At 62.4% G+C, this 17,871-nt stretch overlaps 1 protein-coding gene across 1 annotated transcript; it reads right to left on the minus strand.

Moving 5' to 3' along the window:
• Positions 1 to 402: 402 nt before the first annotated feature.
• On the minus strand, positions 403 to 17,617 carry SPTBN4 (spectrin beta, non-erythrocytic 4). Its single transcript, XM_049796563.1, is given in 36 exon segments — positions 403 to 650; positions 735 to 777; positions 882 to 1,055; positions 1,469 to 1,755; positions 2,502 to 2,571; positions 2,653 to 3,059; positions 3,419 to 3,615; positions 3,770 to 3,854; positions 3,942 to 4,080; positions 4,613 to 5,235; positions 5,452 to 5,656; positions 5,745 to 5,875; positions 5,965 to 6,243; positions 6,329 to 6,418; positions 6,858 to 7,082; positions 8,018 to 8,281; positions 9,389 to 9,469; positions 9,471 to 9,536; positions 10,215 to 10,305; positions 10,580 to 10,782; positions 10,904 to 11,660; positions 11,962 to 12,099; positions 12,184 to 13,054; positions 13,178 to 13,328; positions 13,419 to 13,721; positions 13,914 to 14,072; positions 14,164 to 14,281; positions 14,369 to 14,556; positions 14,775 to 14,887; positions 15,128 to 15,243; positions 15,336 to 15,416; positions 15,533 to 15,624; positions 15,712 to 15,885; positions 16,037 to 16,188; positions 16,295 to 16,440; positions 17,516 to 17,617. Coding segments are annotated over 35 exon segments (7,377 nt in total). The 5' UTR covers positions 16,437 to 16,440; positions 17,516 to 17,617; the 3' UTR covers positions 403 to 488.
• Between the last annotated feature and the right edge of the window lie 254 nt (positions 17,618 to 17,871).

Raw genomic sequence — 17,871 nt, forward strand, 5'->3', positions numbered from 1 at the left:
GATTTGAGGGGGGAGGACCCAGGATCTGGGGGGGGATGACACCCAGGACTGGGGACACACACACCCAGGATTTGGGGTACCCAGGATTTGGGGGGGGCACCCAGGATTTGGAGGCACCTGGAATTGGGGGCGGGCACCCTGGATTTTGGGGTGGAACCCTGCACTGGGGGACACCCAGGATTTGGGGTACCCAGGATTTAGGGGAGAGCACCCAGGATTGGGGGGGCACCCAAGATTAGGGTTCACCCAGGATTTGGAGGGGGGTCACCTAGGATTTGGTGGGGGGGGGACCCCATCCCCATGGTGCCCCCCAACGCATAGCCCCCCCCCCCCCAATCCATGGGGCACAAAGAAGGAGGGAGTGTCCCCCCAAAATCGCCCCCCCCCCCCGAGCCCCCTGGGTAAGTCCTGTCCACTGCTGAACTGTGTGTCCCCCATCCCAATGGGTGGGTGGGTGGGGGGGGTCCCCAAAAATTCGGGGGGGGATGTCACTTCCGTCTCCCCGAGGTGCTGGAGCGGCGGTCACCCTCCCGCCGGGGGAGGCCCTCATCAGTGGAGGAGGTGGTGAGAAGAGCTTGGCTCCACCGTGCTACCTCGGCATGCTCCTGGGCGCAGGCGGCCAGCGCCCTCAGCCACCCCCGCATGTCCTCCTGAGGGAGAGACACCCCAAAACCATCATCAGACCCCCCCCCCAAATCTCCACGACCACCCCCACCCCCCCTGTAGACCCCCACCTCATCCTTGGCTTGCAGGAGGAACTCGCTCCCGTCGCTGGTCCTACAAGAGAAGAATCTACTCAACGACACCCACCCAACAACGCCACCCAACCAACCCCAGGAATTTGGGGGGCCCCCCCCCAACCCACGAGCACCCTGACGTACTTGAGCTTGAAGACGTTCTTCTTCTTCTTGTAGTCGTTGGCCACCTCACTGGTGGAGTGGTGGAGATTGAGGAGGGGTTCACCGCCGTGGGTGCTGCCCGTTGCTTGACCCTTGGCATCCTTGTAGAAGCCCAGGTCACCCTTGCTCAGGACGCAGTAGAGGTTCACCCAAGATCTGGTCAAGGTGGGGGACACGGTGGAGGGGTGGGGTGAGTGGGGTGGTGGCATCAGCAGGTGACCCAACACTGCTGGTGGGTTTGGGTGGTAGGGATCACCCAAGCTCAGGGGCACCCGCTGCATGGATGGACCTCCAAATCCTGGTGAACCCTCTCCATTGATGGACACCCCAAACCCTGCTGCATGATGTCAACTGAATGACCCTCCAAGTCATGGTGAATGCTCTCCATGATGGATTCCCAAAAGCTGGTGCAACCTCTGCCCTGAGAGATCCCCCAGATCCTGGTGTATGATGTGCCTTGATTGACCCTGGTGAACCTTCACCATTGATGGAGCCCCCAACCCCTGGTGCATCCCCTTCCTTTGCAGACTTCCACCCTACCTCCCCCCCCGCCATTGTCCCCCACCAACCTGTTGGACGCCTTCTTGTTGGGTCCATCAAGCTCGTGCTTGCGGAAGAGGAAGCCCTCGTGCTGCACCGTGTGGGTGGGGGGCGGCGGGGGCGGCGGGGCGCTGCCCTGTGCTGGGGCCGACCGCGACCTCCGTGTCTCCCCCGGACCCTGAGCGGGGTCTTTGGGTCGTGGACGCCGGCGGGGTTTGGGGCGGTCACGGGCGCGGGGTCGGTCGGGTCGTGGCATTCTCTCCGGCAATGCCTCCGGGCCGGTGGGCAGGCGGGCGGGGGACTCCCGCTCCCGGGGCTGGGGGGGGGGGGGCAATGGGCGTCGGGATGTGGCTCCCGGTGGCCCCCCAAGGTGGGGACACCAAGGGGACGTTGAGGGGATGTGAAGGAGATGCCAAGGGGACACCAAGGAGAAACCAAGGGGACACTGAGGGGACATGAAGGAGATGCCAGGAGGACACCAAGGACACACCAATATGACACCAAGGCAATATCAAGGGGACACCAAGGGTATTCTTAAGAGGACACCAAGGGTATGTTGAAGGGATGCCAAAGAGACCAATGCGATGCCAAGAGGACGCGAAGTTGAAGGCAAGGAGGTGCCAAGGAGGTGCCAAGGAAATGCTGAGGACACACTAAAGGGACGCTGAGGGGACACCAAGGGAGCTCCAAGGGGATGCCAAGGGCACACCGAGGGGATGCCAAGGAAAAACCAAGGGGACTTCAAGGTGATGCCAAGTAGATGTCAAGGAGACACCAAGGGAAGGCCAAGGAGACACCAAGGGGACACCAAGAAGACACCAAGGGAATGCCAGGGGAAACCGAGGGGACACCAATATGATGCCAAGGGGACACCAAGGGGACGCCCAGGGGATGCCAAGGTGATGTCAAGGAAAAACTAAGGATACTTCAAGGGGACACCAAGTAGATGCCAAGGGGACGCCAAGTAGATACCAAGGAGACACCAAGGGGATGCCAAGGGGAAACCAAGGGGTTGCCAAGGGGACATCAATATGATGCCAAGGGGATGCCAAGGGGACTCACTGGAGCCGGCAAGGGGCCACCCGCCTCCTTCTCCTGCAGCTGCTCCACGATGTCAGCCAGGGTGGCTTTGCTGTCGGCGGAGATTTGGGGGGGGGTCATGTCAGTCCCGGCCACCTGATGGTGACACCGGCATCCCTGTCCCCGCGCTCACCCGCCACCCTTGCCGTCGTGCCGCGGCAGCTCCGGTTCACTGGATTCCTGCCGTTCCAACCGGCGCTCTCGCCGCTCCCGGCGCCGTTCCAGCAGCCCTGTCCTGGCCTCCCCGGGCTCTTCGGTTCTGGGGGGCACCGGTGTCTCACCAGCGGTGGTAGCGGGTGTTGGCTCCCCCACGGGACCCCCATCCCCGGGAGGTCCCTGGACACGGTCAAGCTTGGGCTGTAGGCGCTCAGGACGGAGCTCATGGCGCACGTAGGCAACACGGGGCTCTAGCCGTCGGCTTTCCAGGCGCTCGGACCCCCCTGGCGATGGCGTTGACCCCCCTGGGGGTTCCCCCAAAAATTTGCGGCTCAGGAGCGGTGTTGGTGGCTGCTTGTTCTGCTCCGCTTTCAGCTTCTCGATCTGTGGGGTTGGGTGTGTGATGCAGTGGAGATGGAGATGGTGGAGATAATGGAGATGGAGATGACGGAGATGATGATGGAAATGATGGAGATGGGGATGGGATGGGATGGGGACATGGATGGGGATGGAATGGAGGTGAGGTAGGGATGGAGATGAGGATGAGGATGGAGACAGGGATGGGGTGGGATGGGGATGGAGATGGGGATGGGATGGGAACAAATATGTGGATGGGAACAGGGATGGAGATGAGTATGGAGATGTGCACAGGAATGAGGATGCTGAGCCGGCGGCTGCAGTGGGCCCCGGGGTGGAGGGACGGAATGGGGGGTGACATCAGCCTCCACCCAAGGTGCCCATACCGTGGTGAGCCGTCTCAGGGAACTGAACCTCTCCTCCCAAGCGGCAGCCGCCTTCCGGAAAGCCTCGTGCCGCCGGATCAGCTGCTCCACCTCGTCCACGCTGCTGCCCAGCTCTTGGCTCTTGAGTAAAGGCTCCTGGGCCGTCAGCCAAGCATCGGCCACCACCGCCTCCTGGGCGAACTGGTGCACCTCCAGCACTATGGGACAGATGGACGGGCGGGCGGAAGGACGTGCTCGTGGCGGCAGCCCCCACAAAGAGCATCCCACCCCCGCAGTGGTGGAGGATCTGACCCCCTCCCCAAATTACCACCCCTACCACCACCTCCACCACCACCCCCAGGTAGGACTCACTCTGCTGCAGCCATTCCCAGTGCTTGTCCCACTTCTCCATCATCTCCTTCTTCTTCGCAAGCAGCTTCTCCACGTGGGCTTTGATCTGCAGGGATGGAGGAGATGGGTTAGGACCCCCCTAACAGTTGCAGCCACCCCCACCCAACTGTCTACCCCCCTCCACTGTGGGCACCTCATCAGCTGCGGGGCTCTTGCTGAGGATGAGGTTCTTGCCGAGCTCCAGGCAAGCAGCGATGCTCTTGCCGCGAGCTTCTATCTCACTCTTGAGCCCTTGGTGGTCGTTCATCAGCAGCTCCACCGAGGAGACGTCCCTGTGAGAGGGCATGGGGGCTGGGAGGGCAGGAGGGGACAGGGATGGGCCACCCCCCCCAGGATGGGACGGGAGACGGGTCCTTGGCTTCATGGATGGGAGAGGACATGGATCCTTTGATGGAACAGGATGTCTTTGGTTTCATGGATGGGATAGGACATGAGTCCTTGGGATGGGTCCTCCAGGTGGGACAGGACATGGGTCCTTGGCCCCATGGGTGGGACAGGATGTGGGTCCTTGGCATCATGGATGGGCCAGGACATGTGTCTTTGGGATGGAACAGGACACAGGTCTTTGGTGACATGGGTCCCTGGATTCAGATAGGACGTGGGTCCTCCAAATGGAACAAGACACAATTCCTTGGCTTCATGGATGGGACAGGACATGAGTCCTTGGTGCCATGGATGGGACAAGGCAAGGGTCCTCTGGATGGGACAGGACACAGGTTCTTGGCACCACAGATGGGCCAGAATGTGGTTCTTGGAGGCCAGCGCAGGACACAGGACCTCGGCACAGCCCACAGCTCCCGCTACCTGGGCTTCTCTCCAGCGCCGATCTGGCAGAGGACGCCATCCATCCAGGCAAGAAGGTCTCTTACGGTGCCAACGAAGCGGATCTTATCAGCAACACTGGCGACATGGAGCCGGCACTCCTCACACGCCGCCAAGAGCTCCTTCCATGCCCGTAGCACCTCCTGCTCCCTCCCAGCAATGGCCTCGGCATTGTCCCCGGCATAGAGGGTCCTCAACTGTGCCGCACCCTCTTGTAGCTGCCGGACTTGGGTCACCAACACCTCCACATCATGCTCGAAGGCACCCAATGCCCGTTGCAAGGCTCCAGCCGACGTCCTGCCCTCACGGGCTGCCAGTTCAGGCAGGCGTTGCCTTTTCTCCTCGATTTGCCCCAAAACCTCTTTGCAATCATTGAAGAACTTGTGCAATTCATGGGAAGCTGCCAACATCTGTGCCCTGGTCTCCATCAGCTCCAGAAGATCTGCCCAAGCTTCATTGACCCCATCCTTCCATTCAGCGATGGTGGCAGCGTCAGCATGCCCGTAGTCAATCAATTCGTCCACCATTTGGTTGACGGCGGCGATCCTCTCCTGCCCAACGCTGCCCGTCTCACTGGCGAACTCCAGGAATTTTTCCTGGAGTAGCTGAGATGGGCAGGGATAGGCAGGGGTGAGGAGTGGGCAGTGCCAGGCAGGGATGGGGGCAGGACCCCCAGCATGGTGCACTGCTGGTGCCCAGGACCCCCAGCATGGGGCAAGAACAATGCCAGGACCCCAGGCACAGGATGAGGACAACTCCAGGACCATTGGCACGGGGCACAGACAATGCCAAGACCCTCCTTGGCACATCCCCCAACTCACTGTGACATGCTCGAAGTCCTGTCCCAGCTCTGGTGAGCCGGCCACCACCTCCTTCTCGGCGATCCAATGCTCCAGCTCGTCCACCTCGCGGTTGAGCTGGTAGAGCCAATATTGCTGCTCCAACTTGGCCTTGCGTTCCTCCACCAGGTCCTTCAGAGACACGTACAGCCGGTCAACCTGCGACTGCCGCCTGCTGACCTGTTCGCTGGGCAAGGGACACAGCGCCCGGTGAACGCCAAAGACCCCGGCATTTTAGGGCGAGGGGGGATGGGTGTTGGGGGGCTTGAACCCACCTTTGAGGGTGGCCCAACTCTAGAAGAGCACGGCATTGGCGAGAGAGTTGGGCGATGGTCTCCTCGTAGTTCTCCACCGTTTGCTCCGTCAGGAGGTGCTTCTTCAGGAGTTGTAGGGTGCTCTGCTCATCCTTGGGTGGAAGAGGGGACATGTTGGGGAGGTGAGATGCTGGGGGTGGGTCTTAAATTTCTTCCTCCCACAAGCCACCCTCATCAGCACCTTCCCCTTCTCCTCGCTCATCAACAGCAGCTCTTGCTCGCCCAACCACGACTCCACCTCGGCCACATCAAAGTAGTATTGCTCCAGTTGGTAGGTGGCATCCAAGGTTTGCTGCCTGCGCTCTGCCTGCTCCTGCAGCTCCCCCCACATTGTCCCCAAACGCTCCAGAAGACGTCGGACCCCTTCGGCTTCGGGGCTCTTGATGGAGGCAACGGCTCCGGCACGTTCCAGCACCTCATCCACACGAGGTCGGTGGACCTGGATCTCCCGGCGGAGGTTCTGGTGGGGGTGGGGGTGGAGACAGGGTGGGTGTTGGAGGGGATCATCAGTGTGTGTCCCCACCCTCCATGGTGCTGGGGCTGACCTGGTTCTTCTTGATGAACTGCTGGACCGTTTGCAGGTTCGTGCCGTGGTCCTTCAGCGTGGCCAAGGGCAGGCGGTCCTGTACCCACAGCTGGCGGGGGGGGGGGGGGGGCAGTGGGATGGACCTCAGCGTCATCCCTGATCCTGATCCTGTCCCCATCCCCATCCCCATCAGATCCCATCCCAGGGTTTCCTCACCTATCCCACCCCATCCCACCCCATCCCATCCTATCCCAGGAGTTCCTCACCCATCCCACCCCAACCCATCCCATCCCATCCGAGACCAGGGGTTCCTCACCCATCCCATCCCATCCCATCCCCATCCCAGTTTCTTCCCTGGATTTGAAGTCCCTCTTGCATGAGCACCCATCCCACATCTCCTTACATTTGGGGTCCCCATTGCACCAGCACCCATTCTACCTCACCCCATCCCTTCAGTCCCCATCCTGTCCCATCCCACCCCACCCCACCCCACCCCATCCCAGGGGTTCCTCACCCTTCCCACCCCACCCCCATCCCCATGTACTCACCACCTCATCTTCCAGCTCATGGCTGACTTGATGAACCTCCTTGGAAGCCAACAGGATTCTCCGACGTTCCTTGAGGGGCTCGATCAGGCGGACGATACGGGTCCCCACTGCGCTTTGCCGCTCCCCCACTGCCTGCCTGCCCGCTGCCTGTGCGGGCAGCGCCGCTGCCTGCACCTGCAGCTCCCCCACCTCCTTGTACCACTCCTCCACCTGCGACTCCATCGTCTGGGGGGGTGGGGACGGGACAAGGACACACCCCAGGATGGGACACTGGCGATTGGGATGGGAGAAGACAGCCACCCCCGCCAACCTCGCCAGGACCCCAGCACTGGAGTGGGGTGTTGGTGTCGTGCCAGCTGTGCCAGCTGTGCCAGGGAACCTCTGCCATGAGTCAGCACCAAGATGAGCTGGTGGTGCTGAGTTCCCATTGCAACTGGGACTGAGCACTGGGGTGCCCCCAACACCCAACATCCCCCCAAACACCCGACATTCCCCCAACACCCAACATCCCCCCCAATATCCCCCCAAACACCTGATGTCCCCCCAACACCCAACATCCCCCCAACACCCAATGTCCCCACCAAACACCTGACATCCCCCCAACACCCAATGCCCCCCAAATACGACATCCCCCAACACCAAACACCCCCCAACACCTAACATCCCCCATCACCCGATGTCCCCCCAAACACCTGATGTTCCCCCAACACCCAACATCCACCCCAAACACCTGACATCCCCCCAACACACAACATCCCCCCCAAACACACAACATCCCCCCAAACGTCCCCCAAACTCTGGTGTCCCCCCATAAATTGGTGTCCCACTCACCACTTGACATCCCCCCAACACCCGATGTCCCCCAATAACCTAGTGTCCCCCCAACACCCAATGTTCCCCCAAGACCCCATGTCCCCCCAAGACCTGGTGCCCACCCAACACCCAGTGTCCCCCGAACACCTGGTGTTCCCCATAACCTGGTGTCTCCCCAACTCCCAGTGTCCCCCCAACACCTGTTGTTCCCCATAACCTGGTGTCTCCCCAACTCCCAGTGTCCCCCCATAACCTGGTGCCCCCCAACACCTGATGTCCCCTCAACACCTGATGTCCCCCCCAACACCCGATGTCCCTCCAACACCCAATGCCCCCCCAAAACCCACCTGCAACCTCTTGAGCTGCCTGCTGACACTAAGAAGGTCGGCTCCTGCCCCCACCGTCTCCAGCTGCTCCTCCAGCCTCCCCAAACGCGCCTCCATGTCGGCGTAACTCCGCGCCAAGCGCTCGGCGGCGGCGGCTTCCGCCAACCGGCGGCTCCTGGCTTGGCTTGTTGTTTCCAACTCTACCCAACATTGCCGTAACTCTTCCAGTTGACGCCGAACAGTGTCGGCTAATTCGGGTTTGGTGAGGAGAAGTTCTTCACCTTCCTGGGGTGGAGTAGGGGGGGGTCAAAGGGGGGTGTCAAGGAGGGCTGTGTCGTTCCCCCCCCCCCCCCGCCCACCCTGGGATTTGGGGTGTTGACCGTTGGCCATGGGGGTGGTGGTTCTTCAGACGTCATGAAGGGCGCCCCCTGGTGGGGGATGGAGGGGGCGCAGGGCTTTGGGTGGCACCCGGGGGGGAGGTGTAGCAAAAGGGGGGGGTGCAGCGGGGGGGGGTGTAGCGAAAGGGGTTGCAGAGAAAAGAGGGGTGCAGTTGGGGGGTTGTAGGGAAGGGGGGGTAGCAAAAGGGGGGGTGCAGCAAAAGGGGGGTGCAGGGACAGGGGGTTGCAATGGGGGGTGCAGCAAAAGGGGGGTGCAGTGGGGGTTGCAGTGGGGGTGCAGCGAAATGGGGGTGCAGGAAATGGGGGGTGTAGGGAAGGGGGTGCAGGGAAAGGGGGTGCAGTGGGGGGTGCAGCGAAATGGGGGCGCAGCAAAAGGGGGCTGCTGAGAAAGGGGGGTGATGCAGCAAAGTGGGGTGCAGTGAAATGGGGGTGCAGGGAAAGGGGGTGCAGGGACAGGGGGGTGCAATGGGGGTGCAGCAAGATGGGGGGTTCAGCAAAAGCGGGGTGCAGTGGGGGGTGCAGTGAAATGGGGTGCAGGGAAAGGGGGTGCAGCTGGAGAGGGGGTGCAGTGGGGAAGGATCCGGGGGGGGGTGATGCAGCAAAAGTGGGGTGCAGCAAAAGGCGGGTGCAGCTGGGGAAGATGCAGCCGGGGGGGTGCAACGGGGGGTGCGTATGCAACGAAATGGGGGTGAAGCCAGGGAAAGATGCAACGCGGGGGGGGGGGGTTGCAACCGAGGAAGGATGCAACGGCGGGGGGGGGGAGATGCAGCAAGCAGGAATGCGGCGGGGGGGTGGGGAATGCAACGAGCTAGGGAAGCATGCAACGGGGAGGGGGGCTGCAGCAAGAGGGGGGGGCCCCCGCAACGACCACGTCACCCCCAAACGCCTCGCCCCTCAAGCCCCCCTCGCCTGGCAAGGAAGCGGTTAAAGCTCATCCCTTCCCCCCTCCACCCTACGACCCCCCCCTTTTTTTTCTTCTCCCCCCCTCTTCTACCTTCTCGATCTTCTCCAGCCACTCTTTATTCTGCGCCAGCTCGGCCATGAACGCTTGGTGCTTCAGCCATGGTTTGGGGGGGCGAGGGGGGGGGGTCCCGGGAGGGGTCCCCCGCCATCAGCACCTTCTCCCGGATCCAGCCATCCAGCTAAAGGGAAAAGGAGGGCGGGGGGGGGGGGGGGGGGGAATGAGGTTGTAAAACCCACCCCCCCCCCCCCAAAAAAAAAGGGATCCCTGCAACCCTTGGAAGGGTGACGGGCCCACGTTGGGGCCTGCGGTCCCTCTACGGCGAGGAGGAAGAGGAGGATGACAGTGAAGAAGGTGAAGAAGAGGAGGATAAGGATGAGGATGATGGTGGCATTGGCGTGATGCCGCAGAGCCTTTGCAGCAGATGCCGGGCGGAGCGCGGAGGCCGGATCCGGCCTCCCCGGTTATCTGCGCCAAAAAGGCGACCGGGGATCTGGCCAACCTCCCCCGTGTGCCGTAACCGCGCCGTGCCGGTGATGGACCACTGCGGCTCACACCGCGGCCAGCAGCGAAGCCCCCTGAGATGCTGAGGAGCATCTGTGGGGATGTATGGTACCCACTGGTCCAGGTTTTGGGGGGGTGGGGGCTTGGGGACCCTTGGAGACCACCCCCGCACCCCCCCAAAACCGCGACCCAGACCACACCGGCATCAGCGGCAGCACCCATCCCGGGGGTCCACAACCCCCAGCCCAGCACCCAGTTGGGACTCTCTGCATGCAAACTTGGAGCCAGCCCCCCTCCCCCGCCCTTCCTGAATAATTTGGGGGTGGGGGGGCGGTGACAGGGGTCCGGGTCCTACCTCGTGGCAGTCCTGGAGGAACCGCTGCAGCTCGAGGTGGTCCTCGAGCCGCTGCATCCACTCCTGAGCCAGCTGGTAGTTGCGTTGGCTCCTGTGAATTGGGGGGGACAGGACCCGGCTCAGTGCTGCCCAGCTGGTGACACACACACCCCCCCCCCAGCACCCCAATTAAGCACCTAATTAACCCACCCCAGCCCCTTGCAAAGCGAATTAATCCAAGGGGGAAACTGAGGCACAGGTTTGCACGTTCCCCATCAGCCGTGGTGAGGATGCACCAGCAGATCCAGATCCATCATTGTCCCTGGGGGTGGGGGGGGGGTCCCGGGTGCCGGGGGGGGTCAAGGCGTTGCTGTCCCGGCACCTACTTGGCACGGAGACTCTCCATCGCCTCAGCCACGCGGTCGCTGTAGAGGTTGCCTTGACGTTGGAGGCTCTCGCCAGCTTGTAGAGCCAGTTGGATCTTCTGCAGGTTGAGGTCCATGGTGGTGGTGAAGTCCTTGTGCTTCTTGATGGCGTTGCTCACCCCTTCCACCGTGTCAGGGAGCTCAGCATGGACCAGGGTGGACTCCTGGAGAACGGATGGAGCAGATGCCAGTGATGGGCTCTCTATCCCTGGTCACCTCTTCTCTTTGCACCATCCTCCCCAACTCAACCATAAGGTCACAAGAACTTCTCCCACCCATCTCTACCTGGTTGTAGAGGCTGGTCTCGCATTGCTGGACATCCCGGAGGAAGAGGTGGAAGACATGAGATTGCACCAGCACCTCTCTCCGTGTCTCCCAGCTCTGCAGCAGCTTGCCCCAGCCCGCATCCAGCTTCTGTAACCACTGCTGCAACGAGAGGTAGGGGACCTCCGTCTCCTCCAAGGCCAACAGATCGCTGGCTGCTTGGATCTTGGCATAGTCCTCCTCGTAGCCATTGATCTCCTCTTTGAGGGCTGCGTGTTGGTTCAACAACCTCTCCGCTTCAGCCAAGCTATCCGGCACCTCCTCAGAGGCTACGGCAGCTTGAGTCTTCACCAACCAACTGAGGAAGTTGTCCAAGTCTTGGATGAACTGTTGCAAGCGACCGGCAACGGTCAAAGAGTCCTCACAACCTTGCAGTGCCCGCTTCAGGGCCTCCCACTCCTCACTGATCTGCTCGAAGGGCAGCAGGATCTCCAGGGCTCGTCCGGGGTGGGAGGCAGCCAAGGCTTCACCTTCCCGTTGAAGCTCCACCAACCGAGGTTCCAAGACCACCAGAGCTGCCTCCATGGTGGAGAGGCGGCGTTGCAAGGCCAACACACCGCCAAGGTCGCCGCCGCCTGATTGTGTGGCTTCAATGGCTTTTCTCTTCTCCCGCACCTGTGCTTTCATCTCGCCACACTCCAGCAGGTAGTTCTGGATCTTCAGGACAGAGCTGAGCTGGCTCTTCTTGTGCTCCACCAGCTCCACCACCCGATTCCACCTGGAGATGGAGGTGGGACGAGACTAGGATGGAGCCCTCCACCAGCACTGCCACCAGGACAGCATCCACCTTGGGCATCACTAACACTTGGGATGGGCTCAGGCTATTGTACCGGAGAGCTGGGCCCCATGGAGATGTCCCACCAGGTTGGGAGAGCCCCAAGGTTGGGGTCTGCCAGCAGCCCCACAGCTCGTTCCCCCTACCAAGGACCCCCCAAGCAGTATGGGGTCCATCTTGGGCATGATGGACCCCCAGCATGGACTTGGCCCCACAAGCTTGGCCTCCCTCCCCACACCTGTACCTGCTGTTGAGGTGGTCCTGGCAGGAGCGGACCTCCTCTGAGCTGGGGTGACCCCCATCCACCAACTGCTGCACCACCTGGTTGACATCCAAGATCCGTCCCATGACGCTGTTCATCTCCTGGTCCAAGCTCTCAAACCTGGGGAGGAGAGGTGAGCAGTGGGTTCTCCGATGGGTCAAGGGACCCAGGCATCCGGTCCCATTCCCATCCCCCCTAACACACCTATGCTGGACCACCTCAACCTCATCCAACTCCTCCGGCACCTCCATCCTCTCCAACCACTGCTCCTTCTCGTCCACCCAGACCTCGCAGGCGTGCACCTCACTGAACATACGGTAGACAGCCAAAGCGTCCTGCAACCACTGTTGCCGCAGCACGGCTACCTCAGCCACCTCCCCGTAGAGCTGCTCCACCTCCACCACCCGAATCTGCACGTCAACCCCTTGACGGTGCTCAGGTGCCAGAAGAGCCAACTGCTTCCGGAGGGCCAACACGGCTGCCCGGTGCTTCTCCACCTCTTCCACCACTGCCCGGTGCTTCCGTAGAAGAGCTTGGGTGGAATAGTCATCATGGCCAAAGTCATCGCTGGAGACGATGCGGTAGGTGTCCTGCAACCAGGCTACCAAGTCATCTGTCTCGGCACTGAACTGGAAGAAGTTGAGGGCCTCCTGCAACCGTTGTTGGTGCAACCCCGTCACCTCCTCCAGCTTCTTCCAGCGGAGGCGAACCTCCCGCATCTTCTCCTGGATCCCACCGGGGCTGAAGCGTTTCTTGGCCAAGATCTGCTCACCCCTTTTCATGGTCTGGTGCAACAGAGCCCGTCGGCTGCCCAGCTCACCCAACATGCTCTTGTGCTTGTTGGTCAATGTCAAGACGCTGCTCAGGTCCCGGCCACATGTCTTGGCAGCCAGGATCTGCTCCTTCTCGCGGATCCACGCCTCAGCCTCCTCCATCTCCTGGAAGAAGGCCCAAAGCTGGCGGGAGTCCTCCAGCTCCTTGCGTCTCTTGCCTGCCAGCTCCCCCAGCTCCTCCAGACACGTCTGGACATGGTTGACCCGGTTGCAGATGATCTGGGGGTCGCAGGGTTGGTAGCCTGGACCAAGAGAACCAGATCTTAGTGGAGATGGTCTACAGCACCCTGAAGACCTTGGTTCACCCTTCCCAAGGCCAAGCATCTCCCAGTCCTTGAGGTGCCCATCCTGGTGCCCCACGTTACCCTCCAGCTCTGAGAACTTGAGTGCAGCGGCGTTGAGCGCCTGCACCCGGTCGGTCTGGGCAGAGATGTCGGCTTCCAGCAGCCCGTGCTTCTGCAGCAGGTCCTCAACCTCCAGAAGATGCTTCCCCAAATCCTTGGAGACCAACAGAACCTGGGGAACGGGAAAAAGGCCACGAGGTCCAGAGCTGCTCACCACATCCTCCATGGGGATGCCTGGTACCCACCGCGTCCCTGGCTCTACCTGCATCTCCTCCATCCAGTCAATCATGTAGACCATCTCCTGGAAGATCTTCTGCAGGGCCAGGTTCTGCTCGAGGCGGGCACGACGGGCACGGACCAGCTCGGTCAACAGCCCCCACTGCCGAAGGATGTTGTCCTTTTGGGCACTGATGCGTTTGGTGTCATAGTAGCCCTCGGACTCCATCTCCAGGGCCAGCTCCACCACCACCTGGATGCGCTCTTGGTAGGAGGAGATATCAGCCTCGATGGCCTCATGCTTCTTCATAGCGGCCTCCACCGCTGGCAGGTCATAGCCAAAGTTGTCCTGGAGTGGGGAGAGATGCCATCCAGTGGGGTGGACCACTCCTCGGTCAATGATGGGGCTCAATGAGGCTAGCCAGGAGGTCCCACCACCCGAGTGTTGGGTTCCTCACCCCCCAACCCCAGCCAGGGAGAGGACCCAGGTGTCCTGCCCTAGGGTGAGGGTCCCTACTGAGCCCCCCCCACCCCATCCCACCTGCGAGACCAAGCGTTGGTTCTCATTCAACCACGTCTCCCTCATGACAGCCTTGTGGTCGAAACGTTGGGCCAGCAGCTCTAGCTTCTCCTGCCGGATCAGCTCATTACGCAGCGACACCTCCCGCTCATGCTCTGCCTTCTCCAGGCAGGTCCAAGCCTGCGGGGTGGGACATCGGGCTCGACAAGGGGGTCCCCAGCCCTTCTTGGGCTCCCCCAGGATGGAGAGGTCACCCCCATCCCACCAGCACCTTATTGATGTCAGAGATGCTCTTGCCCTCACTGGGGATGTAGAGCTTGCGGTTGTTGGCTCTTAGCTTGCTCTGGATGGTGAAGAGCAGGACCTCCAGGTTCCCCTTCTCCTGGAACCTGCGCGGTGGGAGGACCAGGTCAGGATACGGCCATGGTCTCACCCCCTGCCCGTGGTTGTCCTCCCCAGCCCCAGGAGGTGCTCACTTGACGGGCTTCTCCAGGGTGCAGAAGGCAGTGAAGGCTTGGAGCTGCTGCTGCACCCCAGTCAAGGAGTTGGCAAACTTCTGGTTGCTGATGATGGTGATGGTGTGCTGGATCCAGGCGAGCAGCTCAGCTGCCAGTGCCTCATACCGCTCTATGATGGCCTCGATCTCCATAGCCTGATCCAGAACCTGGTGGGAGAGTAGTGAGTCACCTGTGCAGCTCAGGGGTGCAGCCCACGGAACCCCTTCAAGCAACCATGGGTGGCTTGGGGTGCAACCTGCTTGGCCCAGCCCCTCCAGGGACCAGCATGGCCCTGTCCTTGCTGGTGCCCAGTGGAGCAAGGGATGGGACATGGACCAAAGGATGGGACACACCATGGAGCCACAGGGCGTGGGCCAAAACCCACCTTCCCGATGCGCTTCCCCTCCACAGCCAGCGCCTTCATCTTGGAGAAGTAGTGGTAGAAGGACACCACGTAAGTGATGATGGACTTCTCATCGGGGTCCTCCATGTTGACGTCTGGTGGGAGGTGAAGTGTTGGTCCCCAAGCCTGCTCGGCTCCCCGGAGTCCCCCCCTGACCACCAGCCCTGGTCCAGCAAAGCCCATCCACCAACCCCAACCTCAGCCTTGAGCCCTCCCAAAAATCCTCTGAGGTGGAAAACAAAGGCAGGAACAATTAGCCAGATGAGTGGAGACACCCCACCCTGTGTGGATGGATGGATGGACAGACCCCTGCCCTGGTCCTGTCCCATCCCTACCCTCGGGGTCCAGCAGCTTGCTGAGCCCCAACTGCTGCTCGGCCGTGTTGAAGGCTTGTTGAAGGTTGTAGGTCGCGTTGGACTTGGTCAGCTTGTGGAAGTCAATGAGGTCCGGCCTGCAAGAGGGACACAGTTGCTTTGAGCCCCCCACCTCGCAGAGGGAACCCAGGCGTCCAGGTTGGCAGCCCTACCCTCCCCCACAGCAGACCTGTGCTTATGGATGAGCGCGTTGAAGGCCAACCCATCCCTCCAACTGGTGGTGAAGTTCTGGATGTTCACCTCGGGGTAGCTGTGGGGAAAGGGTGGGGGTCACACAGTGCTGGATCCATCCCCCGTCTGTGGCGGGGGGGGAGGAAAGGTCCATCCCAGCACCAGGACGGTGCAAGGAGGGGGGTCACCGCTCACCCCGCTGTCTTCATCTGGCACCAGAGCAGCAGAGCATCCTTGGCCGAGCGTGTCTCCCGGTTGTCTTCGGTCTTGATTTTGATCACCTGGATCTGGGGAAAGCCAAGGGGCACTGACACATGGCTGGGTCCCGGGGTGGGGACACCATCCCCAGGGTGGGGACAGCCCTGGACCGCTACCTGGAAGCGGAGGATGATGGTCCAGATGAGGCCAAGGGTGAGGCGGTGGTTGCCGTCCACGATGTCGTGTGAGCCCACGTTCTCCAGATGAACCCGTTGCTCCTTGAGGAACTGCAATGCCTTGTCCACATTCTCCAAGGAGTGGATCCGCATCCGGCCCCGTGTCGGTTTGGGCTGCCGGAGACACCGGCACCCGTCACCCCCACCTCACTCCTACATTGGAGAAGGTCCTCCCACCCAGTTCATCACAACCTCAAGGTGGGTGGAACCTGCAGCACCCTACTCATGGAGGGGGTGGTGGTGATGGGGAGGTCCTGACTCTCACCAGCTGCTCCCCAGAGAGCACCTCCAGCAGCCGGGTGAGGACATAGCCATCACGGAGATCGGCGTAGAGATCCCCAATACGGCAGGAGACACGGGCAAGGTGAGAATTCACCCACTTGGTGAAAGTCTTCTTCTGCACCGCATCCCTCTCATCTACCCGCAGAAGAAACAGGTTCAACCATGGTGGTGGGGGGCAGGGGGGGGGGCGGGATTGGACCAGGCACCTGGGGCTTTGCCGGGACGGTGAGGATGCATTTACCGGCCAAGGCTTTGATGCGGGAACACTCAAAGAGCTTGGCGGTGGCCGTGGTGTCGTCCCAAACCCGCGGGTCGGGGTTCTCCCAGGGGCCGTTGTTGTTTTGCTGCTCCATGTTGTCCAGCTCAGCCGCCACGGCCGCCATCAGGCTGGGGGGGTGGAAATTGGGGGGGAGGGGGCACACACACACACACGCACACCCATGTGTGTGGGCACATCCATATGCGTGGGTGAGGGGGTCAGTGATGGGGGGGCCACACGACACCTTCTCCTGGAGGGTCCCTGGAAGTCTCCAGGGTGTTGTCTGAAGGCCAGGGGTGGCCCGGAGCCCCCCCCTTCCCCATCCCGAGAACCCCCACACAGGCCCCTGAGCACCCCCTGTGACCCCCCAAGATCCCCTGCAGCCCCCCCATAACATCCATTGCAGCCCCCCCCAGGACCACCCCCAGCCCCGCATAATATTCCCTGCAGCCCCCCCAGGACCCCCCTGCAGCCCCTCTATAGCATCCCCTGCAACCCCCCCTAGGGCCCCCTGCAGCCCCCCCATAGCATCCCCTGCAGCCCTCCCCCCCAGGATCCCGCTATAGCCTCCCATGTCATCCCCTGCAGCCCCCCTGCAGCCCCTCTATAGCATCGCCCGTAACCCCCCCAGGACCCCCTGCAGCCCCCCACAGCATCCCCTGCAGCCCCACCCCCCAGGACCCCCCCAGCCCACCGTAGCATCCCTTGCACCCCCTCCCAGCCTCCAGGACCCCCCCCCGTAGCTTCCACAGCATCCTCTGCATCCCCCCAGGACCCCCCTTACAGCCCCCGCCCACCCCAGGACCCTCCCCTATAGCATACCCTGCACCGTCCCCTCCCTTCCCAGGACACCCCCCCACCCTCCTACCCCCCCCCCCTCCAGCAGGAGCAGGATCGGGCCCCTCCCGGCGGTCACCTTGAAGGACCCCACCGGTGACCGGAGACCCGCCCTGTGGGGGGGTGGGAGGGATGTCTCCCCCCAACCTAGGGTGCTGTGTCCCCCCCCAGGGTGCTGTCCCCCCGCCTCCCCGCCCGTTCCCAGTTATACCGGAGCGTCACGGACGCACCGGAGCCGCCTCCTCCCGGTGCACCGGGACCGGGGCGGCGGGGGATGGATGGATGGATGGATGGATGGATGGATGGATGGATGGATGGATGCTTCCCGGGGGGGGGGGGGGTGAAGGACACGGGGCCCCGACTCACCGTGCAGGGCGGGGGGCGGGGGGGGCAGCCGGTGCTGCCGGTGCCGCCGGTGCTGCCGGTACCGCCCGGGCCCGGCTCCCCCCGCGCACCGGAACGCGCCGCCGCCCCGGCAGCCAATGGCGGGGCCGCGCCCCCCCCCGTCCGTCCCCCCCCCCCCTCCGCTTTCCACCCCCCCCCACCCCGCCGTGCACGACCCCGCCGCTGCACCGGGAATAGGGAATATCCATCCATTCCCCCCCCACCCCGCAAGAATAACCGGGCACCGGGGGAGCAGTGACAGCACCGGCATCACACACACACCCCCCCCCGGAAAAACGGAGTGGGGGCGGTGGGGGGTACGGATCGGGACCGTATGG

The sequence above is a fragment of the Accipiter gentilis genome, chromosome Z (genome assembly GCF_929443795.1).
Source record: "Accipiter gentilis chromosome Z, bAccGen1.1, whole genome shotgun sequence".
In the NCBI taxonomy this organism is placed as follows: Eukaryota; Metazoa; Chordata; class Aves; order Accipitriformes; family Accipitridae; genus Astur; species Astur gentilis.